Below are 27,178 nucleotides of genomic sequence, written 5' to 3'. Positions count from 1 at the left end.
AATGTTCAACATCCTTAATCATCAGATAAATGCAAATCAAAACAACTCTGAGATTCCATCTTACACCTGTAAGAATGGCCAACATCAAAAACACTGTGGACAACTTATGCTGGAGAGGTTGTGGGGAAAAGGGAACACTCATGCATTGCTGGTGGGAATGCAAGCTGGTATAACCCCTTTGGATATCAGTGTGGCGATTTCTCAGAAAATTAGGAAACAACCTTCCTCAAGACCCAGCAATACCACTTTTGGGTATATATCCAAAGGATGCTCAATTGTGGCACAAGGACATGTGCTCAACTATGTTCATGGCAGCATTATCTGTCATAGCCAGAACCTGGAAACAACCTAAATGCCCCAGATCAAAGAATGGATAAGGAAAATGTGGTACATTTACACAATGGAGTACTACACAGCAGAAAAAAATAACGACAGCTTGAATTTTGCAGGAAAATGGATGGAACTAGAAAACACCATTTTGAGTGAGGTAACCCAGACACAGGAAAACAATTATCAGATGTACTCACTCATAGGTGGTTTTTAAACACAAATCAAAGAAAGCCAGCCTAGAAACCACAATCCCAGAGAACTTAGACAACAATGCAGACACTAAGAGAGACTTACATAGATCTAATCTACATGGGAAGTAGAAAGTAGAAACAGACAAGATCTCCTGAGTAAATTGGGAGCATGGGGGATCTTGGGGGAGGATTGAAGTGGGGAGGGGAGAGGCAGGGAGGGGAACAGAGAAAAATGTAGAGCTCAATAAATATCAATAAAATAAAAAATTAAAAAATAAATAAAAATCAATAAAAAGAAACTCAGATCAGTCTTTTAAGATATCATTTTTGCAGTTATATTTAATGACACAATTATGGTGGAATGAAATAAATAATATTGGATGTTATTTTTGCTTTCAAAACAAATCAAATGCAAATTAACCAAACGTTTAGAGAGAAAACTGTTTTCAAGGCTGCTAGGACGCCTGCAGCTGAACAAGTCCTTGGCCTCATCCGTCAGCTCATGTGCTGATGCACAGCCATCAGTCTAGAACCCAATCGATCTTGAAATTTCAATTGGGTAAGTTTTGAAATTTTTGATTAAGAAATGTCAAAGATTCGTTATGCATATTCAGAATCAAGACCTTTTAAAACATCACACAATCACTCACACACACACACACACACACACACACACACACACACACACACCCTGCCACCACCCAAGTGAAAAAGGGGGCCTTGATCAAAGAAAAAGTGTTAAATGGCTGGAGAGAGGGCTTAGTGGGTTATCTGATATTTTCTGGCCTCCGGGACTTGCACACAAATGTGCATACCCTGACGTACAGATACACAATTAGAACAGTTTCCTTCCTTCCTTCCTTCCTTCCTTCCTTCCTTCCTTCCTTCCTTCCTTCCTTCCTTCCCTCCCTCCCTCCCTCCCTCCCTCCCTCCCTCCCTCCCTCCCTTCCAACTATAGGAAAATGATTGAAAGAAAAGTAAGAATTAACTGTGTGTTGTAGCACAAACCTTTAATCTCAGCACTGGGAGGCAGAAGCTGTGAGTGTAAGGCCAGCTTGATCTACATAATGAGATCCTGCCCCTTGCCCCAATAAACCAACCAACCAACCAAAAAACAAACCAACCCAAAAAAATTAAAAATCAATTTGCTTAAACAGTTACAAGGTAGAAGGGGTTAGGGATGTAGCTTAGCTGTTAGAGTGCTTGCCGAGCATGCAGCAGGCCCTGGGTTCCATTCCCAGCACTGCATAAACTGGGTAAGGCAGTACATGCCAGCAACCCCAACACTCAGGACGCAAGACCAGGTCTCCTGAGAGACCCTGTTTCAATGTGGGTTATGTGGGAGGAGGCAGAGGAGGTATGTGGTGGATGGGCATGACCAAAATACATTCATTGCATGCATCTATGAAATTCTCAAATAAAAAATAAATTTTTTAAACCCAGAAAGATGAAAGAAGCAAGCAATAAGGAAATAAAGTGCTTAAGGATAGCCTTAGCAGCTGTAAAACTGTCACAACTGGCTAGAACGAAACCCCAGTGAGTTTGGTATATTTGTAAAGACTAAGGTATAAAGAAAGTCGGGAAAGCCAAGGCTGAAACTGGCAACGAGACTGTCAAAGAAGTCAGGCTGTAAACTCAACTTCATCACTCTAAGACAAGGCTATGAAATACTATGAACAGTAAAATTTGCCATTTAAAAGGCCTAGGTAAAACAAACAAAAACTGGACACTTAGGGAAAAGGAAGAGAAAAATCAATGCTTTAAAAATACCTGTTAAAATTAAATTTCATACTTTTAGAGAATATTTGCAAAGTTTTTTTTTTTGTCTCAAAGTAAACCATTCCATATCAAAGTAGATTTCTTTTGGTTCAAACAATATAGCTTTTTTTCTTTATGAACACGTATAATAGAGATAGGTTACCTTGGTGGTTAGTTTTTAATTGTCAATTTAACACAAATTAGAATCACCTGGACAGGGTTCTACTCTGGGAAAGCCTGATTGTTTACTGGCATGGAATGGACTGTTCCACTGGGGGAAAGGGTACCATTCCTTTGGTAGGTGATCCTGAACTGTATGGGAGCAGAACACACACAAGGAAAGGAAATGTATGTATTTTTGGCTCTCTGCCCTTCACTAAGGGCACAACTCGGTGATTCCAGCTCGTTCCACTCTGAGTTTGTTATGACATTGTAATCTGGAACTCTGGGCTGAAATAAACAGCTTTTTCCCCTAAATTGCTTTTGGTCAGGACATTTTATCACAGAAAAAGAAAAATTATATCTGTATTAGACAGGTACAGGCAGTTTCTCCTATAATGCCAAGTCACCAAGAATCTTAAAATCTATTTTGTTTTTGATATTTTTCTTGGGGAGGAACACCCTACTATTTCCCCAATATTACCTAATAGATTATTAAATAACCACTCTCTTCTTTAGTAGGATTAATAATAAAATAGTTTCAAATTTCCTAAACAATTCTTAAGTGCAGAATTGGCTCAAAAGTGCATAGTCTATCAATTATTATTTAATTAATTCAAATTTGATCTATAAAAGTAAACAAGATATATCAAAATTATAAGGTCATCAAGTCTTTTGGACTCTTCTTTAACTGTGAAATTACTTCCAAATAAATGACTGGGAAGCAAAAGCTATGGTAGCGATTTATAAAATATTATCTGTGTCAATAAAAAAAAATGACTCTGGTTTTAGGGAACCAGCTGAGTAGAACAAAAGAAATACATCTGAACTTCAAAAGAAAATGTTACATAAGAAATGTTACATAACAAATAAATGTTATTTGAAAATTATTAGCAATTATAATACATATAAATAAGTAATAGGTGTATATGGGTTTATGCCAGGAATCTTAGTATTCAGGTTTTCAGCCAGTCTGAGCCATATACTGAGTTCTGAGACAATGTCAGCTACAGAGTGAGTCTGTCTCAAAAAAACAAAAAAAGGGAAGAACAAAGGAAGGAAGGGCTCGAGGGGGGAAGGAAAAGGAAGAAGGGAGGGATTTCAAAGAGAATCTGAGTTAAATACTAAATTCAAGGCAAGCCTGGAATACATGAGAACCTAATCTCAGAAAACTTTTTACAAAATTAAATTTATACTATGTTACAAACTAGTAAGATTTTAAAAGTTATAAAAATATTGAAATAAGGACGGGCGGTGGTGGCGCACGCCTTTAATCCCAGCATTCTGGTGGCAGAGGCAGATGGATCTCTGTGAGTTCGAGGCCAGCCTGGTCTACAGAGTAAGTTCCAAGATAGGCTACAAAGCTACAGAGAAACCCTGTGTCAAAAAAAAAAAAAACAAATAAATAAATAAAAATAAAAAATAATAAATGATAGGAGTTAATGCTATGATAAAAAAAGTAAGGTAACTAAGTCAAGCTCTGAGGTAATGATATGTTATGAACTAAACTAAAATGTAGCTATGGTGCACTCCTTTAATCCAGTATCTAGGAAGCAGAGGTAGGCAGATCTCTGTGAGTTTGAGGTCAGCCTGGTCTACAGAGTGAGTTCCAGGATAGCCAGGGCTACATAGTGAGACCATATCAGAAAACAAAACAAATCAACCAACCACCATGAAATGTAGATCTCAAACAATTCAGTAGTAACAGGAATACTGAGCAGACAGGACGGCTTCATATATGTACTCTAATACTGCTTATCATTAATGGGTGTAGGATGAATATCAATAACAGATAAAAGAGTCATGGTATTTTGACTCACAAATAACTCACTTAGGACTGGAAAGAAAACAGGACGGAAAGAAACAGACATGGATCTTAAAGCAGCCAAAGGGATTAAATAAGACATCTCACATATGTCAACAGCTGATAACCCTAATTAATAAGAAAATTTATATTATACTCTGTGTACAGTGCTGAAAGAAGCAGAAATACACAAAAATCATGGAAAAAATTCAAAAATATTAAAAGGCAATTCCAAAAAATTTTGACTACTGGTTCTGATTTGAACTGGGTCGTACTACTCAACAAATACGGTGAATTCCTAGCCGTAGAACTACAGAATTTGACCCGATTTAGAAATACATTTGTCGCAGATATACAGTAATTAGTTAAGATGACTTCACCCAGAGGTAAGTCCTTAATTCTAAATGATTAGTATCTGTGTAAGAGAAGACAAATAGATACACAGAGAGAACAAACACCTTATGAAGATGGAGAGAGAAAATGAAATGATAACATCTGCAAGCCAAGAAATGCCAGCCAGCCAGCCCTTACAGATAGGTTATTCATGGAAGCTCTCAAGAGATCAGTCAGGCTGATACCTACTTCAGGTTGTACCTTCATCATCAAACTACAGCCTGACACCTATCTCAAGTTGTACCCTCACCATCAAACTACAGCCCCAACAATCTCACACCTACCTCAGGCTGTATCCTCACCATTAAACTACAGCCCCAACACTCTGACACCTATCTCAGGTTGTGTACCCTAACCATCAAACTACAGCCCCAACAATCTGACACCTATCTCAGGTTGTACCCTCACCATCAAACTACAGCCCCAGCACTCTGACACTTCTAACCTCCAAATGTTGACATTATATGGCTTTAAACATATCCATTTAATAATTCTTTATTATACCAGCAATAGGAAACAGATACACCATGTAATACAGAAACTCCATGATTTCTGCTCAACTCATGAACAAACTGATGCCCACAGGATAACCCATATGAGATACACCCATATTCAAACCCTAGAAGAACAAAGATGTTGCTTCACTGGGGTGAACAGAAAAAAAACTGGGGAGGACTGGAGAGATAGGTCGGTAGTTAATAATGCGCAGTGCTTTTCCAAGTGACTTGAAGTCAGTTTGCTGGTGGCCCACAACTTCCTGTAACTCCAGCTCCAGGGAATCTGACACCCTCTTCTGGACTCCACAGGCAATGCACTCATGTGCACATAGACATCTCACACAAACACATACAAAAACACACACACACTTAAAAGTTAAAATGATGCCTTTTTTTAAAAAAAAAGAAAAAAAATGTGGTATAGCCATATTATAAAATAAAAGTACTCAGTGACAAAAAAGAAAAGAAAGACCTCTAAGCTAAAAACGTGGAGAAGCCAAATGCATTGATGCAAGCCTTTAACCTCAACATTCTGGAGGCAGAGGGAGGATCTCTGTGAGTCCAAGACCAGCCTGGTCTAATATCAAGTTCCGGGCCAGCCAAAGCTACACAGTGAGTCCCTGTTTCAAAAAGACAAAACACAGCAAACAAAAAGGTGTGGAGGAGTCTTATGGTGGTTAATATTACTCACCAACTTGAAATAGTAGAGAGCAAACTAAGAAACTGACCACTGAGCATGTTTACAGATTATAAATTTATAAATGAGGGACTTTATACATTAGGTTAATTGAAGTGGCAAGATCTACCCTGAATATGGGCGGCACCATTCTATGGCCTGGGGTCCCACACTGAATAAAAGGAGAAAGTGAACGAAACACCAGCACTCATCTCTGTCTGCCCCGACTGGAGATGCAATGTGACCAGCAGCCTCAAGCTCCTGCGGCCATGCCTTCCCCACTATGAAGAACTGTACCCGCAAACTGTGAGCCAAAAGAAAGTGTATGAAGCGCTCCTTCCCTGAGCTGCTTCAGCCTGGTATTTCGTTGTAGCAACAGTAAGTAACTAGTACAGCTCTTAAACATATATCACTATGGGAGTAAAACCAGTCTGAAAAAGCTTTATTTGATTCAATTTATATGACGGTTTAGAAAAGGAAAAATTATATAGTCATTAGCTATATCACTGATGGCTGAGGTTTGTGTAGTGGGACCTGGGAATTATGTAGGACACTGAAACCATAGTGTTATAGCGTAACAGAGATTCCAAAGCATTGGCCAATGTCCACTGCTGAAAATTTAATAGCTCAAAATGTAAACATAAAATATGCACATATATGTAAAAAATGCGGTCAGGAGATTCCAAAATGAACTGCAGAACACACTTTGTCAATACAGAAAACAGAAGACAGTAAATACTAGTTTTAGAGAAGGCTCAAGAGTACTTACTTCGTCTGCCACCATACACCTGGAAAAAAGAAAAACAAAATAACAAGTTAATTTCCTAATCATCAAAGCGATGACTATTCAGAGTTCTGATTAAGTAACTCACCACAGCACACTTTACAAAAGCTAAAGGTTTATGCCAGAGAGGTGTCTGCAACAGCATGAGAGCACTGGACAGTGGTGATTTCAACTCCAGGGCTATGTCTGTCTATGTGGGAGTGTCAGTGCTTCAGGTACGTTATTGCCACTCCTCACCATGGAGGGACATGCAAATAAAGACACTTGAGGAACCAAGCAAAATAGCAAGAGATTATGAAGAATATTCTGCCTCCATCCTTAAACCACAAGCCTGGCTGTTCCTATAGTTGAGAAGGCTGGATTAAAGAACAGCGCGATGGTGCACACCTTTAACTCCAGAACTCTGGAGGCAGAGGCAAGTGGACCTCTGAGTTCAAGGCCAGCCTGGTCTACATAGTGAGCTCCAGGACAGCCAGAGCTACATAGTGAGACCAAGTCTCAATTAATTAATTAACTAGAAAATGAAAGATTTTATTTGTTTCTGTAATAAAGTACCCTGACAATTCTAGTACAGTCCATCGCCGCACAGAACTCAGAGACAAGAACTCAGAACAGCTACATCTCGGTCACAGGCAAGAGCAGAAAGTAATTAACGTACGTATGTTTCCTACTCGGCCAGCTTCCTCTATGTATGTTTCCTACTCGGCCAGCTTCTACACCCAGTCCTTCCTCTCACAGTCCAGGACCCCAAATTAGGAAACAATGCTGCCTACTTACAGGCCGGATCCTCTCACTTTAACGAAGGCAATACAACAAAAGCACACAGTCAGGTCCACAGGCCAACCTGACCTAGACTCACAAAGACTCTTTCCAGGTTATTCTAGATGTATCTAGTTGACAATACTAGCCTCTACACTGACTAGCAACCACATTTTGGCACAAATCTGAGATCTGATTTTATGTGCTGCATCTAAGTATGTGTGCTATAGCTCAGTCTACTGTTGTGATGAATTTGATTTCTATTATTTTGCTAACTTTATCTTATGTGGAGTGAAGGGGTGTGTGTGTGTGTGTGTGTGTGTTTGTGTGTTTGTACGCCCATGCACATTTGCGATTTCTATGTGTTTCCAGGCATCTAGAGGCCAAAACGGAAGGTCTCTCCAACCTCCTATTTTGAGATAGGTTTTCTCACTGAAGCTGGAGCTCACTGACCTGGGCAGGCCAGCTGGTTACTAAGCGCCAGGGGAGTCACCTGTCACCACCTCTCCAGGGCTAGGATTACAGACATACATGCCCTGGTCTGGTATCAGAACGCAGGTCCTTACGCTTGTGCAGTAAGCACTCCACCAAGTGAGCTATCTCCCCAACCTATATCTGCTGTATTCGTTTTAAAAAACCGATTTCTAGGGGCTGGAGAGATGGCTCAGAGGTTAAGAGCACTGACTGCTCTTCCAGAGGTCCTGAGTTCAATTTCCAGCAACCACATGGTGGCTCACAACCATCTATAATGAGATCTGGTGCCCTCTTCTGGCATGCAAGCACACAGGGAAGGAATGTTGTATACATAATAAATAAATCTTTTAAAAAAATTAAAAAAAAAAAAAACGATTTCTAGAAGTAAATTTGATCCAGTGTGAAGTGAGCACTGGGCTCATAAACTGAGATTCTAAGCAGAAGAAATATAGAGGAAAAAAAGCACAGCAAGCACTGTCAGGATAATCCGTGACCAGATGCAGGCAGCAAGTGCACCATGAGGACAAAAATAATCCCAGCTAAGGGAAAGGTAAAATTCAAGTAATTTAGTAGAAATTGGTTTACTACACTTTTTAGAGAAAGTAGAAAATTAAAAAGTAACACAGCATTTTCCCAGATAGATTCATGAATTTTAAAATCTAAGCCAAAGGCTGGGGAGATGCTCATCATCCAGGTGTGAGGATCCGAGTCCAGGCTATAAAATACACAAAAAATCTGGCTCACTAATCCTAGCATGAAAAAAAGTAGAGACAGGTAGATGTTTGGGCGCTCACTGGCTGGCCAAGCTAACCAAAATGGTAAACTCTGGGTTGAGAAAGAGACCCTGTCTCAAAAATAAGGTATCAAACAATACAGAAAAATAGCTGAAGTCAATCTATAATCTCTACAAGTGCACATACAGGTTAAGTGCACTTGTCTCAAATAAGGAAATAAAATCCTACTGAAATTAATCAAAGATGTCTCTTGAGGAGTATATTATTTACTCAGAGTCTATTGTGTAGAAATGACTGTGCTGGGGAGATGGTAAACTTCAGCCTTTTTTTTTTTTTTTTTTTTTAGTCTTTTCTTATATTTTGTGATATTTTTGTTGTGTTTTGACCAATAAAGCTTGCTTGGAGTCAGAGGGTGGAGCCAGCCACTAGTGGACCATAACTAACCACAGAAGTCTGGAGGACTGTACACAGAGAGGAGACGGGAAGTAGTAGGGTGGGGCTGAGAGTGGACCTCAACCCTTTTGGGACAGAGGAACAGAAGAGGTAGGAAGGGACAAATGGCTGCTCCCTGCTTCTTCGATCTTTCAGATTCATACCTGCTCCCTGGTTCTTTGGTCTTTCAGATTCATACCTGGATATCTGACTCCCAATTTTTTATTGATAAAGATTATTAGATTAATGCTTCCCTCTTAAGTACAGTGACTAGAAGAAAAAAAATACTTGATAGGTGGCAGTATGTCTTCTTTAAAACCTAAAACAAGTGAGGCATAATAGAGAACAGGGAATGAAGGGAGGAAGAGTCATGAAGGAGTCTAAAGGAGTAGTGCTTTAACAGGGGTTATAAGTGCAAAGGCCCAAGAGATGCCCAATCATACTACAAAAGCATTTGTTCAACTATGTTCACAGTAGCATTATTTGTAATAGCCAGAACCTGGAAACAACCTAGATGGCCCTCAATGGAAAAATGGATAAAGAAAGTGTGGCACATATACACATTAGAGTACTACTCAGTGTAAAAAAAAATGACATCTTGAATTTTGCATGCAAATGGATGGAAATAGAAAACACTATCCTGAGTGAGAAAACCCAGACCCAAATATATGAATATGGTATGTACTCACTCATTAGTGTATTCTAGCCATAAACAAAGGACATTGAGCCTATAGTTCTTGATCCTAGAACTTAAGTAATAAGGTGAACCCAAAGAAAAACATATAGATCCTCCTGGAAATTGGAAGCAGACAATATCACCAGGCAAAAGTTGGGAGCATGAGGGGGGAAGAAGAGGGAGAGAGAGAGGGGAGAAGGGGAGGGTTAGGTAGAACTTGGGGGAGTGGGATGGTTGAGATGGAGGAATGACGGATATGAGAGCAGGGAAGGAGATGATACCTTAATTGAGGGAGCCATTTTGGGGTTGGCAAGAGGCTTGGCCCTGGAGAGGTTCCCAGGAGTCCACAGGGATGATCCCAGCTAGGACCCGGAGCAGTGGAGGAGAGAGTGCCTGAACTGGCCTTGTCCCATAGTCACACTGATAAATATCTTGCATCTCACCATAGAATCTTTGTCTGGCAATAGATGGAGATAGAGACAGAGACACACATCGGAGCACTAGACTGAGCTCCCAAGGTCCAGTTGAAGAGCAGAAGGAGGGAGAATATGAGCAAGGAAGTCAGGACCACGAGGGGTTGGTCCACCCACTGAGACAGTGTGCCTGATCTAATGGGAGTTCACCAAATCCAGCTGGACTGGGACTGAACAAGCATGGGATCAAACTGGACCCTCTGAATGTGGCTGACAGTTGGGGCAGACTAAGAAGACAATGATAATGGCACTGGGACTTATCTCTACTGCATGTACTGGCTTTTTGGGATCCTAGTTTGTTTGGATGCACACCTTCCTAGGCCTGGATGGAGAGGGGAGGGACTTGGACTTCCCACAGGACAGGGTACCCTGCCCTCTCTTATAATTGGAGGGGGAAGGGGAAGGGTGTGTGGGGGAAGTGGGAGGAGGGGAGGAGGTGGAGATTTTGATTGGTATTATTTATAAAGTAATAAAAAAAGACAAAAAAAGAGATTTGTCTCATGCGATCAAAGAACAATACAAATGCTCAGTAATTATAGATACAGGCTGGAAAAAAAACTCTAAATGAGTTATAGAGCATTTAAAAATATACATTGGCTTGGGAGAGAAGAGAAAAGGTATATATAGTCATAGATTAAAAATAGTTTAAAAATAATAAAGTTCTTAAAAGTAGAAACAAAGTAATAAAAATAATAAGCCACATAAAGATGAGAAATACACAGTGTAATGATTTCAGTCACATAAGGCTGATACTTCTGGGCTCTAGGGGTCATGCAGGTGCAAACAAGCCCTCAGGCAGAAGTGCCTAATGGCCCCAGGAGATGTTAAAGCCCCCACCCACCCCTGCATGACCCACGTGTGGCATGGATTACATCATCTACTTATGACTCAGCTAAGCCCTTGTGCACATGCGTGGTTGCATCATCCATGTATGACTCAGCTAAGCCCTTGTGCGCATGTGTGGTTACATTACCCGCGTATGACTCAGCTAAGCCCTTGCGTGTGTATGAGCCCTGTCATCTGTGTATGATGCAGCCACATCAACCCCCGTGCATATGCACTAGGCAGCTTTTAAAAGCTGGACACACCATCTTCCTCTCCCTCCCTGAACACTGACATCCCCAGGCCTGTGCACGTCTCCTCTAATAAACTCCTAAGCAGATTTGTTACGTGCTCCTTGTTTCCTTCTTACTCGCACCAAGTAATTTCAAACAGAGTCTGGATCCTGTATGTTATTGTGTTATCTTTAGATTTCTGATTGCTAGTGAAGAAACAACAGCTACGAAAACACATTCGATTACAAAAACTGCTGGATTAAACCAACATATATATATTAAAAATGTCTTGACTTCAAAATAGAAGCCAAAAGATATGTTACTTTGGAGAAGAGGTTATGCTTTTATTTCCATAGGAAATGAAAGGTTATAGATTCCTTCCAGGTTGATATGGATCAGATTTGATCCTAGAAGACCCCTGAAAATCCTGGCTACAGACATAAACTTGCATACAGTGCAGTTTATACTTGTACTAATACATATATGAATGTTATCTCTAAAAATTTATGTATTTTCAGAACAAGGAGATCAGAGACCAATAAAAACGAATGGCCCAGGTGATCCAGCACCTCAGAATACCTCTGTTAGAGCCTCCTCAGGACTGCATCCAAACAGTTTCAAGGCTGCTAGCTGAGGTGTTTCAACCTCACAAACACTTCAGTCAAGACTTAACACCTTCTCTGATTTTCTCAAGGTTCCGCCAAAGATACCAGTGCCCACAAACAACAGAATGCCCACATTTCCACGAGATGGGGTATGAATTGTGGGCTTTGGTTATTCAATGGATTATGCATGTTTGTCATTGTTTAGGGGGTGGTTGGTTACAAGTTACTATTGATATAGTCAGAAAAAAAGCTAAACAAAAGAGTTAAATTCAAAGATTTCTTTCTAAAGAAAAAAACGGTGATATGACACAGAAATGATGAGATAAGAGTAGATTATTGAATCTACTTTAATTCAAAAGAAAAAAACCACCATTAATCTCAACGTATTTTACATTGGTATATATTTTGGTATACTGATACAAATTTAAGGGTTTTTTTATATTGTCTATATGTTTCTATTCTTGTTTAGGATATTTTTGATTATACAAATTTAGGTTATTTTTGTTAGAATATACTGTACATACATTTCTTATCTTTTTTAAAGGTATTATACCTATGCAGCTCAATTAAAAATGTAACTTTCTAGTCCTTGAAAGTTGTGTTACAAACTATTTAGGATAATAAAGAAATACAGGTTAGTAGTTAGTCACCTATTACAATCAAACTTGCCTTCATGTTAGGCATGTTTTCAAGGTCAGAGATCTATTCTGTAGTCTCTACAGAAATAAGCATTTTAGGATGTTTTAATAAGACTTTTTGTGTGTGTGTGTGAGTACCAGTCTACTCCAGAGAAGACGGTGGGCACTGAAGAAACTCCACATGGAGTTCACTTTCTGTGTGGAGGCCGAAACATGCAGGCCCATTTCCACCTTGTCTGATGGTCAGAGAGTTTGGAGATTTGACAAGCATAGCTGCACGCGCTAACTCAGGAGGTGACTGGTTCTTTTTAAATTAAGACAGCTCATTCTAGTCAGTCCACACCATCCAGACAGGTGGTCAGGATAAGCAAAAGAACTTCTGCTCCTTCTTTTTTAACTATGAGGTCACCTAGGGAAGGGCAGTCTTCAGAACACATGACCTAGAGCACCTTCGTTACCTAGACAATAATTTGATGTCTCAGAGTGATAAAGCCATTGACTGTGTGAGTTACATGATATTTGTATCATGTTAATAAAGTCCTTTGTTACCTTCTCCCCCAGTTTACACTGGGTATAAAAGCTGGGGAAAAGTAAGTGTGAGTTCAGAATTTCAGTCACTGGAATGCCTTCCTGATACTTTCTGTTTTCTGTCTTATTATTATGTGTCTTCATATTGTTTACTTATATTTCTTCAATTCGCATGCCCCTACCTTGATAAGAGGCATTTTTGTTGCGGCCAGTCCTCGACAGCAAAAGCTGGCCACTGGGCAAGAAACTGCTCCTGCCCTATTTGCTGACAGTATATTGTCCAAACTGGATTAGTAGGATGAAAAACAAAACAGAACAAAAGTCGGGCGGTGGTGGCGCATGCCTTTAATCCCAGCACTCGGGAAGCAGAGGCAGGCGGATCTCTGTGAGTTCGAGACCAGCCTGGTCTACAAGAGCTAGCTCCAGGACAGGCTCTAAAGCTGCAGAGAAACCCTGTCTCGAAAAAACAAAAAAACAAACAAAAAACAAAAAAAAAACAGAACAACAACAAAACCCAATGCCAAACTTTGCCAAGATAAGGTAAAATCATCCTTCAAAATTCCAAGCTTCTCAAAAAAGTCTGTCAGATAAACTGAGCCTATAGACCAAAGACAGACATGCTAATATTACAGAAGAACTTTGGGTGATTATCCAGGCAGCCAGATGTCCCTATTATTAAGTAACATTACACCGTTCTGGGATCTTTGATGGAGTTAAAGACTAAATAATTAGACTTAAAATTTCCCTTAGTTATGATAAAAAGGTAAATTAGGTATAAAACTTGAGACTCAAAAAGATAAGAGCCAATATTTTCTCTAAAGTTACCAAATACAAATGGTCTAGATATTGTAACTGTATTTACCTGATAACTGTTTTTTTATTCTTTTGTCTTTGTTTGTTTGTTTGGTGGTTTTTTGTTTTGTTTTTCAATATAGCTTTGGAGCTGATAATTATTTAGTTGTATATAATTTTACTATGTTAAACTTAAAATCTTCCTTATTGATTGTCAAAAAGGGGGAATGTGGAATATTCCTTTACACTGTGTGAATATATGTCACTGTGATTAAGTTAATAAAGAAGCTGACTGGACAATAGCTGGACAGGTAGAGGTTAGGCGGGATTTGCAGACAAAAAGAGACTACAAAGAGAAAGAAGCGGAGTCTCAGAATTGCAATCCGATGCAATCCGATGTGGAGAAAAGGAGATGAATTTGCCATAGTGAGAAAAAGTACCAAGCCATGTGGCAGAACATAGATAATAAATACGTGTTAATTTAAAGTTTAAGCATTAGTAACAAGCCTGAGGTACTGGCTGAGGAACTGGTAATCATAATTAATAACAACTCTCAGTATGGTTACTTGGGAACAGCTGCCAGGACACAGAGAAACTCTGCCTTCATATACATATACAAACACAAAATGATCTGTAAAGGGTCATCCACACCGCTGCAAGTAAGTTTTAGCAAATGCCTTTCTCTGACTCAGTGTTCTACCCATATTCTCAGGAATCCTGTGTTTATTACGTAACCAAATGCCCTGGTTTGATTCTTTGTCCTTGATGCAAGAACCTAGAAATCTCAGTGGGGGCCCTCCAAACTCAGACCTGCAGTGATTAAACCTGCATGGGTGACAGGAATAAAGCTTCAGGCAACAATTTCCTGCATTGGGAGCATTTGTGCTGGTTGACAAGTCTTCTCTATCTGGCTATTGTTATTTGTCTAACCTAGTGGGAAGGAGCACTGTAAATCCTGTAAGTTTCTTCTGAGTTTTATTTACTTCCTGAGCTTTCTAAGTTTCCTTCACTTCTTTCATGAGGGAATGTTTCAATTCAAAGGAAACAGCTACAAAAACAATTACCAAGTAAGCATCTTATTGACTTTATGAATGTGACATCTGCAAGGCAGATATAAATGTGAATCAGGAATGGAATAATAATAATAAAGACAATAAAATAAATGAAAAAGTCATTACATGTGAAGGTGAAAGCCCTGGATAAATCCAGGTCCCCCCCCCCAGCAGGAAAATAGCCAAAAATCTAAGCAGGAAGAGAAGAATCAGAAATCTAGGATTAGCCTGTTCAGTGACTTATGTTTCAAGAACTAGCTGAAGATAAAGTTAGATTGTAATCTTGAGAATAATCTTGAGAAACGGAGTTTCCCCCTTGTGATTATCATTGGTATTTTGGAATACTGTGTTTCAGGAACTAGCTGACTATGACCCTGAGAGTGATCTTGAGAGGCAGGGAGTTGTCTCCTGGGCGATTATCATTGGTATTTTGGAATACTGTGTTTCAGGAACTAGCTGATTATGACCCAGAGAGTGATCTTGAGGCAGGGAGTTGCCCCCTTGTGATCATCACTGGTATTTTTGGAATTTTCTACACCCTCCCTGCCCCTTTCAGATCACTGGGCTATGGTTTCTTCCCTTAAAAACTCCTTCTCCTGGTCACTCGGGGCCGAACTCTTCCCCTGCATGGGTTATGAGTCTCAGCCCCAGTGCACTGGTTCCCGTCTCATCTCATCATTAAACCTCGTGTGATTGCAGCAAGGATGGTATCTAATGAGTTACTGGGGGGTCGTGTTATCCCGAGACTTGAGTGAGAGTCTCCCTGAAAGACCCCAACCCTAGTCTCCATCTTAAGATGTTTTTGTAATCAACTAGGGAAAAACAGGATACGTACGAGTAGCAGAAGCAGCCTTGAGACCAGCTGCACCTGCCAAGGGGGCAAAACAGGATATCTGTGGGCGGCAGGAGCAGTCTTGAGAAAAACACCCAGTCCTTTGTGTATCAAAGCTCAAGAGGCAGAAACTGGCTGAAAACTGGCTTTAGACTTGTTTTGTTCTTAAGGTTCTGACAACTTGGTAACAGCTTTAAGTGCACAGTCTATACAGGTGATATAGGTTATAAGATATGCTGAACCAGAGAATACTGACAGTTTACTGTACAATAGCCTTACCAGTTAGTGCTGTGGACCATTTCTACCAAAAGGAAATGCACTTGTTTTTATCCTGTTAGACTTGTTTTCATCCTGTTAGACTTGTTTTTATCCTGTTAAACTTGTTTTCATCCTGATGTTGATCCCCCCCCAATATGTTAATTTGAGTTGACCAATGATATTGTTGTTGCTATGGTTCCCTGTTATGTAACCCTGAGACCCTATAAATGCTTGCTGGAAAAATACCAAGGGGGCTCAATCTCACTGGAGTACTGAGTTCCCCGTTGGCGCCTTCGACATTAAAAAATCCTCTTGCTGTTTGCATCCATTGGCGTGGTTTATTGAGTCTGGAGGATCCTTCCCTGAACCCTAGAAATTAGGGTCTTTCATCCCCACACTGGGGGTCTTTCAAAGATAACAGGAAAGCAGAAATGGATAGCATTTTAAAGTATAGTATATAAAAACAGGACAAGGAAGGTGGCCAGGTTCTTAGCCAGAATCTTAAGAAATATGCTCATTAGAAACAAAGAATAAAAAGAAATATTAAAAGAGAACAGAGATCTTGATTTAAAGTCATTTACCACAGACTAAATGTGTTTGCAGGGTCAAATGCCACAAGGATGCTGCATAGGATCCTGCATGAGAGATAAAAAGGCTATCATACTCATTATCAGGAACCTTGTAAGCATCATTCGAAAATGGCTAAGTGGACAGTGGAAAATGGAACCAACAGCTGTAGTCAGAGAGAAATTTTGGTACAAAGAAAAGATCTAAAATGTGGTAGCAAACACTTAACCAGGAAGCTTACTTGAGCCCAGGGTTTCAGGACCAGCCTGGGCAACACTGCAAAAGGAAATGACTAATCAACTCATATATGCATGACCAGCCGATCAAGACTCACATGAATCTATATAACATTCCCCGACCCACCACCACAGCCTCTCCATTCTCAGATTTATGAGTCTGCCTGTCAGAGGAAGATGATAATGCTCAGACACCACCCTGCTCCAGCAGGGAAACAGGTCATACTCACACATGACTAAGCCTCTGAGAGGAGAGCTATTCTGGCCTTGAAGGGTACTCACAATTCCTGCCTTCCAGATCTACCATGTTTGCTTTAATTGACAACCTGTATTGTAACTAACTCATTTTTCAGAAGCCTGCTCTTGGTTGGCCTCCTGAGGACCACTGAGAACTCACAGCTGTGCCACCTCGTACAATCACTCTGGTGTCTTAGTCAGTGTTCAAATGCTATGAAGAGATACCACGACCATAGCATCTCTTAGGAAAAAAAAACATTTAATTAGGGCTTGCTCACAGTTTCAGAAGATTAGTCCATTATCACGGTGAGGAGCATGGTGGCATGCAGGTAGACATGGTGCTGGAAAAATAGCTGAGATTCTACATCCAAATCCCTATGCAGCAGGAAGAGAGAGAGAAACTGGACCTTCTGAAATCTCAAAGCCTAACCCCATTGACACACTTTCTCAAACAAGGTCGCACCTCCTATTTCTTCTAAAGTAGTGCCACTCTGATGACTAAGCATTCAAATATATGAGCTGATGGGGACCATTCTTATTTAAACCACCACAATTGGCAGCCTGATGTTACCAAGAGTTTGGGGCCTCTCAGTTTCTGTCCTACTTGCCACCCATGTGTGGGAAACAAAGATTCTCCCTGTTTGTTCATCTTTTGCCTACTTAATCCTCAGAGGAGGGTCAAGATTAAGAACCAACCTGACAACCCCTCAGAGACGTGGAAAATACAGCTGAAGTAGGTAATCTTCTATTGTGAGACAAAATACCCAATTAAAACCACATAGGGGAAGAGGAGTTTATCTTGGCTCACAGTTTTAGGGGACAGTCTATGGATGGCAGGAAAGACATGGAGGCAGGATCATGAGGTAGATACTCATAGTGAGTACACAGTCAGCAAGCAGAGAGATGAATGTGGCATGCAGCTTGCCTTCTCCTTTGCATTTAAAGGCCCCAGATCATGGAATGCTTTGCACAAATACAGGGTGGGTCTACCCTTCTCTGTGAAGTCTTCTTAGAAACACAGACACCTGCAGAGGTGTGTCTCTTAGGTGATTCTGAAAACAGCTAACTGGACAAGCAAGAGTTCCCAACACAACAGTTCTTACCATTTTTCACTTTATTAGAACTTTCCTATCATGTTTGATAGAAACTAAAGTCTACTTTGTAAAGGGGGCAAGCTGCCAACAGTTACAGTCACTCAGAGAAATGCAAACAACTCGTTTCTTTATTGAAAAACGGCAGATACAACTCCAGTTTCGATTCTTTAAACCACAGTTGTAAAAAAAAAAAAAAGCAAATCCAAACCAAAACAAAAACAACAACAACCTTCCTGGCTTAAAACTAACCATTGTGGGGGCTAGAAAGATGGCTCAGTGGTTAAGAGCACTGGCTGCTCTTCCAGAGAACATGGGTTCAATTCCCAGGACTCATATGGCAGCTCACACCTGTCTGTGACTCCAGTTCCAGGGCTTCTGACACCCTCACACAGACATACATGCGGTACACACCAATGATCATAAAATTAAAAAATTAACTATTAAAAACAAAAATAAAAAAAAATAAAAACAAAAATAACAAAACAACCGTATCTGCTGTAGGAACTCCTTCAGCCTGTAGCCTTTAAGATACTAGCCCACTTGGGTGTGGCCTCTTATACTTTATAGTATAAGCGCATTCCTTCCCCCATTCATGCAGAGGACTGTGAGTCTGCCCCTAAATAAACAACCCCTTACTATACTCAATTCTGAGCCAGTGTGAGATCATTTTTTAGCATCCATCTTCGCCTGTCCACTGTGTTTCCAAACAGTAGGTACGCCAACAGCCCTACAGTTCTATTCATTTCACAAGCAACTTGGCTTCCCACTATTTAAAAAGAAATTGAAATAAATTCATTGTTAATTGGTTGCATTATAATTTATCCAGCTTGACTGCAGATATTAAAAAGCCACTTTGCATTTTACTGAGCTGTTTCCAAAGCCTAAGGCTCCTCACACTTACAGTATCAGCATGGACCCCAGTGTGCACAGCAGACATATCTTATGGTACACATGTTCAGTTATCTTTAAATTCAAATTCAGATACAGACAGGAAACAGAAAAGCGAATAGCATTATACTTTCTGAGAATCATTTTATATACTATTTGGTTTTCTATTCAAAGATACATTTAGCTAAATGATTTATATCTAACTTGAAGCTTTTCAACTTCTTGACACAGAAATAACTTTTCTATCATCACCATATCTCTCTTTAATAAATTACATCCATACAAAGAAAACAGACTACAAGAGAATACTGTACTTCTACCTAAGATTCTATGAGGGGTACAGACATAAAATGGGCACTCTTCCTCTGTGGGGAATCCGAAATACTCTGAGCTTGCTACCTGAGAACAAGATGTGCTTAATCAGTTATCATATAAACTTGAGCCTCCGAAGTAGGCTATTGTTGCAGAGAAATTTTTGGTCTTCTAGGTACTCATATAAAATCATTCCAATAGTAGGAATCAATTCCAAATTGTGCTTGTGTATGTGTGTAGATGTGTGCATGCATATATCCACACTCATGCACATGCATGTTCTTAAAGTATTTCATCAATTTTAACATAGTAACACAAGTGTTATAAAAGGGGTAATATTGTCACCCCTTCAAGGCCAAGTGGAAATTTTAGAAAGGGGTGGAAAGAATGTGAGAGCCAAAGGAGGGAAACTCACATGAAACTGTCTTCTGGACACGACATGGCCACTGTACTCATCACTCACAGCAGGTGTGGCTTGACTCTGTCCTTATCCCAAGACTCTTCCAAATTCTTGTGTAGCTTTCTAGAAATATCATCTATGCATATGTTACTATATATCACAAAAGGCTTATCAGCCTACAACTTCCCTAATTTAGTATAAAATCTGAAATATGTAAAAATACATAAAACAATATTGCAACATCACAAAAACTAAGATAAAGAAAATTCTGATTGAAATAAAAATGCTCCGTGTTTGCCATTGCTTTGGCAAATGGAAGTAAGCCCTGTCCCTACAGCTTCAGCTGTTCTGAGCTTGGTCTCTTTGAGGTTTTGGACAGAAGCACCAATCTCGGGAAAGTGTGAATGAACTTCATCATCTTGGTTCTACTGGGAGCTCCTTTTTCTGCTTCTTCCCACACTCCTTAGTCACGTTCCCATCTATTTACCTAGGCTAGCATGCATTCTCATATGTCTAAGACCCATCTATGTGCAAGTCCTAAACTAGTAATTACAAAATCGATATAGATGCAGATACACATTTAAAAACCTGCATGGAGCTTGGGAGAGGGTTCAGTGGGTAAAGTGCTTGACAGGTAAGCCTGAGGATATGACTGAATCTCCAGACATACATAAAGTTGGTCAGGGTAGCCCTAAACTGTAATCCCACTACTCCTCGGGAGGGATGGGAGGCAGAGACAAGCCACCCCAACCACAGAAGCTTGCAAGTGAGACAGCCTGGCACATGCAATGGTGAACATAAGAGACAATGTCCCAAACAAGGTGTAAGTGAGGATGGACACCCAAGGTTGTCTTGTGATTGCCACGTTAATATCCTTAAACACATACATATGCACTCTTTTGGGGCATGCTTTCTTAACCTAGATACTCTGAAGTAATTATGACACAGACTGGATACTGATTATTTGAAAAAGTGATTTAGATTAAAAACATCGTAAGGAATTATTGGAACAATTGAGTCTGAGATTCTTACTCTTTTCTCAGGAATTTCTAAATTGAAAACTATGATGAACTCTAGTTTTTATCCTGCTTGCACATCAAATTAGTTGGTGCATTTCTGGAAAAGCTCAAGGAACACTCTTATTTCCAAGCCTATAATTATAAATACCTTACCAAGTCCCTTCTAGAAAAAAAAAATGACTTGTTTGTTTGTATGTGTATGGGTGCTTTGCACGCATGTGTATCTGTGAAGCACAGGCATGCACTCACTGCCTGAAGAGGTCAGAAGAGGGCGTCAGATTCTAATTGCAGGTAGTTGTGAACCATCTGGGTATTAGGAATCAAACTGGGTTCTCTGTAAAAACAACTAGTGCTCTTACATGCTAAACCATCTCTCCAGCCCCTAGACTTGTCTTCTTCTTAAGTCTCATCCTTTGTAAATGAAGAGTACCATAAAACCCTTATTGTTGCTTTGATGTGAAGCTAAGTCATGTTTGACATAAACCAATGGGCTATGTCGCCTTGCCCAAAAATATCAGCAATGGTTATACAGGAGTAGCAGAGAATGGTAGCTTCAGACTTAGCTATTATAACCAAAAAAAAAAAAAAAAAAAAGATTGGCTTAAAAATAGTTTTTAGAAACTCTTTCAATCATACTGCTGACCAAGAACCAAAACCAAACTCAAAATGGCTCAATTGCTAATGAGAGTTCATTATTTATATATAAAAGGAACAAGAGGGGGACAGGTCAAAGTTCATTAATTCTAGAAGCTTTGTTGGCTAGTTTTAATTGTCAAATTGATACAACCTAGAATCGTATGGGTAGAGAGCCTTAGTGAGGGACTGTCTAGATCAGGTTGGCCTGTGCGCATATCTGTCTGTAGAGGATTATCTTCATTGTTAATTGATATAGGAAGACCCAGACCATGGTGGGCAGCACCATTCCTTAATCTGGATCCTAAACTGTAGAAAAGTAAAGAAAGCTAGCAGCAAATACAAAGACACTCTCTTTTTGTTCTTGACTGTGGATGTGACCTGACTAGTTGCTTGAGGACTTGCCTTGAATACCCCCATATGAGGAACTGTAACCTGTGATTGTAATCCAAAATAAAGCCGTCCTCCACTAAGTCGCTTTTGGTCAGTGTGTTATCAGGGGAGACATAACTGGAACGGAAGCCTTATCATCTCATCTCTCTAGTCTACTTACTGGTCCAGACATGTCCTCATCTGTCAACCTCAGGAGCACGTGGAAGGCACACCCATACAATCCTAAATGAGAGAAGAGCTGAAGCGCTACCATCTAAAACCTTGAAAAACAAGTTAAAATAGCATTTAGTGTTTCTGTTCATCTTAGCCCTCTGTTCATTTAGAGCTTTTACCATTAAAATTAATCAAGTATAGGAAAGATATAAAAGCTTCTGATGATTTCTGAATAAATGAAGAAATGCAGGGTAATGCAAATAAATCTTGTGTATGTCCTGAAAACCTAATGAATTTTTTAAAAAAATTGCCTCTTCTGTTTATTAGCTTTAAAAAAAAATTTAAATTAGTCCCTAATGCTTGGTAATACCATGAAAATATTATGCTTCATTAGTCTAACCTCACTAGCACAAAAATGCCATGCAGCTTTTACCAATAAAGAACAGAAAAGCAACTAATCTCTGTCCTACTAGACAGCTGGGGAACAAGATGTAGTTCACCTGTTTTGAGAAGACATACAAAAATTCCCACCAAGGGGTTGGAGACGTGCCACAGTGGGTCCTCTTGTAGAGGACCTAGGTTTAGCTCTGAAAACCCATATGGTAGCCCATAATCATCTGTAACTCTAGTTTGAGGGAATCCCATACATTCTTCTGACTTCTGTAGGTACTAGGTACACATGTGGTATATACATATATATGTGTGTGTGTATATATATACATATATACATACATACGCTGGCACTACATTCATATACATAAATACATCTTTAAAAAAATCATTCTGAGCTTATATTAGATTTTACAAAATTATTTACTCTTGGTTATAAAACTTTAAAAAAAAGTTGACTATCCCTGTAACAATTCATAGAGAATTTTTGTAGCCCAATTAGACAATAACATTTGTTTGAATATTATAGAATTAAAAAGAAAAATATAACTACATAAAATATCCGGCACCTCCCTACCCTCTAAAAGAAGAACATAGAGCAGTGTGGGTTCTGACCCTTTCGAGGGTTGACCAACTCTCTCACAGGGGTCACCTAAGACCACTGGAAAACAAAGATATTCACATTACAATCCATAACATTAACAAAATTACAGTCATGAAGTAGCAACAAAAACAACTTCATGGTTGGGATCCCCACAACATGAGGAACTGTAATAAAGAGTCACAGCATGAGGAAGGGTGAGAAGCACTGCCACCGGTGAAGAGTAATCCACCATTCTCACCATCCTCTTGCCAAAATCGATTCCACTACGGGGGGCAGTATTGATAACCCTCAATAATACATTTATATTTCAATTGCATCATTCTTTAACAGGTATTATCTATTTACTCCTGCAGTAAGAGAAAAGTATCTTTCCTTTCATCCTTGCCAGAAAATATTTATGCTGAGGCCAGAGTCTTAAGTCTGAATAAAGAGCTGCTTTATGAAGAACTTTTGAAAACAGAGACAGGGTTTTGAAAGTCCCTGGTAGTTCAAATGTGTAGTCAAGGTTGGCTGAGTCTGAGTCAGAGATCTACCCAACTATCAAGAGTTCAGTCCCCAGACTCACATAGTGCAAAGAGAGAACAATTTCCAGGATTGTCCTCTGACCTTCCCTCATGTGTTATACAACATGTACATGTGTACACATACAAAATAAATACACATATTTTTACTAAGTTAAAACCCAGGTCTCTGAATTCCCAGGTTAACAGACATTGTTGTTTATAGATTATAAGGTAGCCTAGGCTCACAATTTACTAATTAGCCAAGGATGATGTCCAACTTTCAATCCTCCTGCCTCTCCCTCCTGAGTGCTCATATTCAGTCATGCTCACCACACCCAATTTGTGCACTACTGGGGAGTGGGGATCAAACTGAGTGTGTTATGCATGCTAGGAAAGCATATGCTAGTATGGAGCTTGAGCTGTATAACTAGACCAAGATACTTCTCCTACTTTTCCCTGGAGTAACCGTAAAATGACATGAAAGCATTTATGCCTTTTTTTCTCTATGTGAATAACTCCCAGGTTTTCACAGTTCGGAAAGGTCCAATATAGCAATGGTGGATTCAGAAGTTAGATAAAATCCCGAATCATTCTATCTGAGCCCCTCCTTTTGCCTTATTATTTTCTCAATTAAAACATACTTAAAATGCTTCGGGATACAGTACCATCACTGTAGCAATAAACTAATCTCTTTATCTAGTTTTGATACATTTTCCTCATATTCACGGCATCCAAATTATCCAGTAAAAGCTCAGGCTTAAATCGAGGAATAAGAAAAAAAATCACTCTGACCAGAGAAGAATGAATATCACACACATCATTGTAATTTCCTCTCATTATTAATGCCCTATTATTATTCTGTCAAAGGAAGATACAAAGAGAAGAAACCACGATCCTTTGTTCCACTGGAGAATGGTATTTGCTTTTTTGATTAAAAAAATAATACATTTTGTCACACTGCTTGTCATTTAAAATCTGAAAAAGAAAGAAAAGGTCTAAAAGAATGAGAGCTGAACAAAAGCCAAAGAATATTCTGCTTCCAACACTTGCTATAACTCCTTAAAAAGCAAACTGTGTAACGATGTAATTAACTGTAGAGGGGCTGATCCAGACTGCTGACAAGCCTTCTGGAACACTAACTTTGAAAACAACTTCAAGGAATCATGTTGATTTGATTCACACTAACCTGACAGTAGATGTAAGAATTACAAAAATAATGAAAAAAATAAAATAAAAAAATTCCAACAAACAAGTCTTCTGTTGATCTGTCTCAAAGATTAATCTAAAAGCCTGGCTTTCGGCTTTTTCTGCCTTCCTCACTCATCAGCGATGTGGCATTCCTCCTAAATGAAGCTATCCTTCACAGAAAGGGGATGTGTGAGAGAGATGCTGTGATGAATGGGGAGAAGGTCGGGATACATGAAAATTTCAAATGTCCCTCCTTGACTCAGAATTCCTAACACATTGTATTACATACTCAGCCACACAAACAAGTCTACACTTCAGTGATAGCTTTAAATTCTGCTGAATATAGATAATATATATAGTATTGAATTTAAATAAATTATACTTCTTGTAAAAATCAGATTTTCAGAAGCACATTAAATTTAGTATTATATTTTGCATTAATATTTTATGGTATAATTAACCCAATATAAACTATAATTCAATAGAGCTGTATTACCCAATAGGGTAGTCACTAGTTATTTGCGATTAATTTTAAATCCAAATTAAGTGACATGAAAAATTGAGTCCCCGTCATGCTCTGTAAGCACAGTAGCCGTTAGGTGCCACATTAGACATCAAAACAAACCTGTTACTACAAAAAGCTGTCATTCAGAGGAGGACTGAAAATGATTATGGAGGCTGAGACTCCATGGTTACCTTCATCACTGCTGGGTAACTCATACATATCAAGTCTTTTGTTATGCTACAATAAGAATGACTGGTAACACTGGTTACATCTGTAATTACAATTACAAAATGTAATGTTAAACAGTATACATGTAAGACAGGCTTGGCAGTAAATTTGTAAGTCAGTATCTTTGTGATAAAAAACCATTTAAGACTAAAAATAAGACTAAAATTATGAGACTAAAATGGGAAACACTGTACCTGCACTAAGAAATAGTAGGTTCCTTGGTGCTAGGAATGATGAATTAGTTTTAAGGCATAAAACTATTCAAATATAGCTTCTGTTTTTCTGGCAGAGAAACCTGAAATTCACAGAAGCTAGTTCCTGCACTCAAAAAACCCTAGATATCAGTGCATACCTCAAAACAGTTAGCAGGATTTAAATTTTTGAAATCTATGAACCATTCACCAGGTTCTCCATGCAAAGTGAAAATTCAGTGAACATTCCTATCCTGGCAGAGATTAAATTTCAACAAAAAGGTTTCTGGAATCTAGAGTGGCACTAATTTCAAAGAACATTCAACGGGAATAACAAGTAAATAGTACATAGAAAACTCAGAGTGATTTAAATGGAATTTAAGTAGAATAACAGTATTTTACTTTATTTCACATATTTGTGTAACTATCATATCTATGCATCTATTATCTATTTATCTATCATCTTATAACTATATATCCAGCATTTACTTATCAATCATCTACCTTTTATTTATATATCTATCATTTATCAATCTATTCATTATCTATTTTATCTATCATCTATCTTCCAACTTATCATCTATCTTATATCTAACATCAATCTATCCATCCATTTATCTAACATTGTTGTGCTAATAAGAAACATTTTGATGACAAGATCAAAACAAAACAGGACTGATAGTTGTCCCAACATATCTCTTCGCTTAGGAACCTTATGAACTTCTCCTTCCTATAAATGAAATCCTTTAAAGACTTCTTCCCAGGGCTCGGGATACAGCTTGGTGGTAGAGTGATTGCTAAGCGTATGTGGGACATAGGGTGCAATCGCCAGTGCTGCAAAAACAAACAAGCGCATGTGTGTGTGCACGGGCTTACACACACACACACACACACACACACACAACTTGTTCCCTAGATAGCAAAAAGTTGTAGCAATAATTTACTGCTACAATTTCATATAAATAATACATATACTCAGCCATAGTAAAAGCACCCTATTTTCAAGTAGCTTTCATACTAAAATCCTCTTCCTTTAACTACCTTTTGTCTAATCTGTATTCAACCAGTCCTAACAAGTCTCTCACCAGAGGAAACTAATCCAAACATTATGGAGTCAAAGCACTTTCTGTTAAATTGGCAAGCCTGAGATGTGTTTTTAAAAGCACCAGTGATGGGGGAAATGAGAGGTCTACTGGGTTGGAAAGTTGCCGAGAATGGAGACAGGTCTAAGAATGATCACTGTTAGCCGGGCAGCGGTGGCGCACACCTTTAATCCCAGCACTCGGGAGGCAGAGGCAGGCAGATCTCTGTGAGTTCAAGGCCAGCCTGGTCTATAGAGCTAGTTCCAGGACAGGCTCTAGAAACCACAGGGAAACCCTGTCTCGAAAAACCCAAAAAAAAAAAAAAAAAAAAAAAAGAATGATCACTGTTACACCAGATGAGGTGGCACATGCCTTCAATCATTGTACACGCAAGGTAGAGGCAGGAGGATCTCTGTAAATTCAAGACTAGCCTGGTCTACATAGTAAATTTCAGGATATCCAGGGATGTGTATAGAGACCCTGCCTCAAAAAATAAAACAAACCAACAAAAAAGAATGTTCACTATGTTACTTCTATTCTGTTTCAAGCGTGTAAATCATTTTAAAGCAGTATCTAATATTTCAAAAAGAAAAAGTTTCATTTTACATAGCCAGTTATTGCTACTCTTCCTCCCATTTTTCTACAAAAATTATCA

The 27,178-nt window shown here is 39.1% G+C and overlaps 1 protein-coding gene across 3 annotated transcripts in view; it reads right to left on the bottom strand.

Moving 5' to 3' along the window:
• Positions 1-27,178, bottom strand: part of Zranb3 (zinc finger RANBP2-type containing 3) — a 161,311-nt gene that overhangs the window by 98,580 nt on the left and 35,553 nt on the right. For all 3 annotated transcript variants that reach the window (XM_038350128.1, XM_038350130.1, XM_038350129.1), the window contains exon 3: positions 6,578-6,596. In XM_038350128.1, coding sequence (XP_038206056.1) covers positions 6,578-6,596 — 19 coding nt within the window. The remainder of the gene's footprint in view (positions 1-6,577; positions 6,597-27,178) is intronic.

The sequence above is a fragment of the Arvicola amphibius genome, chromosome 12, assembly GCF_903992535.2.
Source record: "Arvicola amphibius chromosome 12, mArvAmp1.2, whole genome shotgun sequence".
In the NCBI taxonomy this organism is placed as follows: domain Eukaryota; kingdom Metazoa; phylum Chordata; class Mammalia; order Rodentia; family Cricetidae; genus Arvicola; species Arvicola amphibius.
This window is presented reverse-complemented; position numbering and strand designations above follow the sequence as displayed.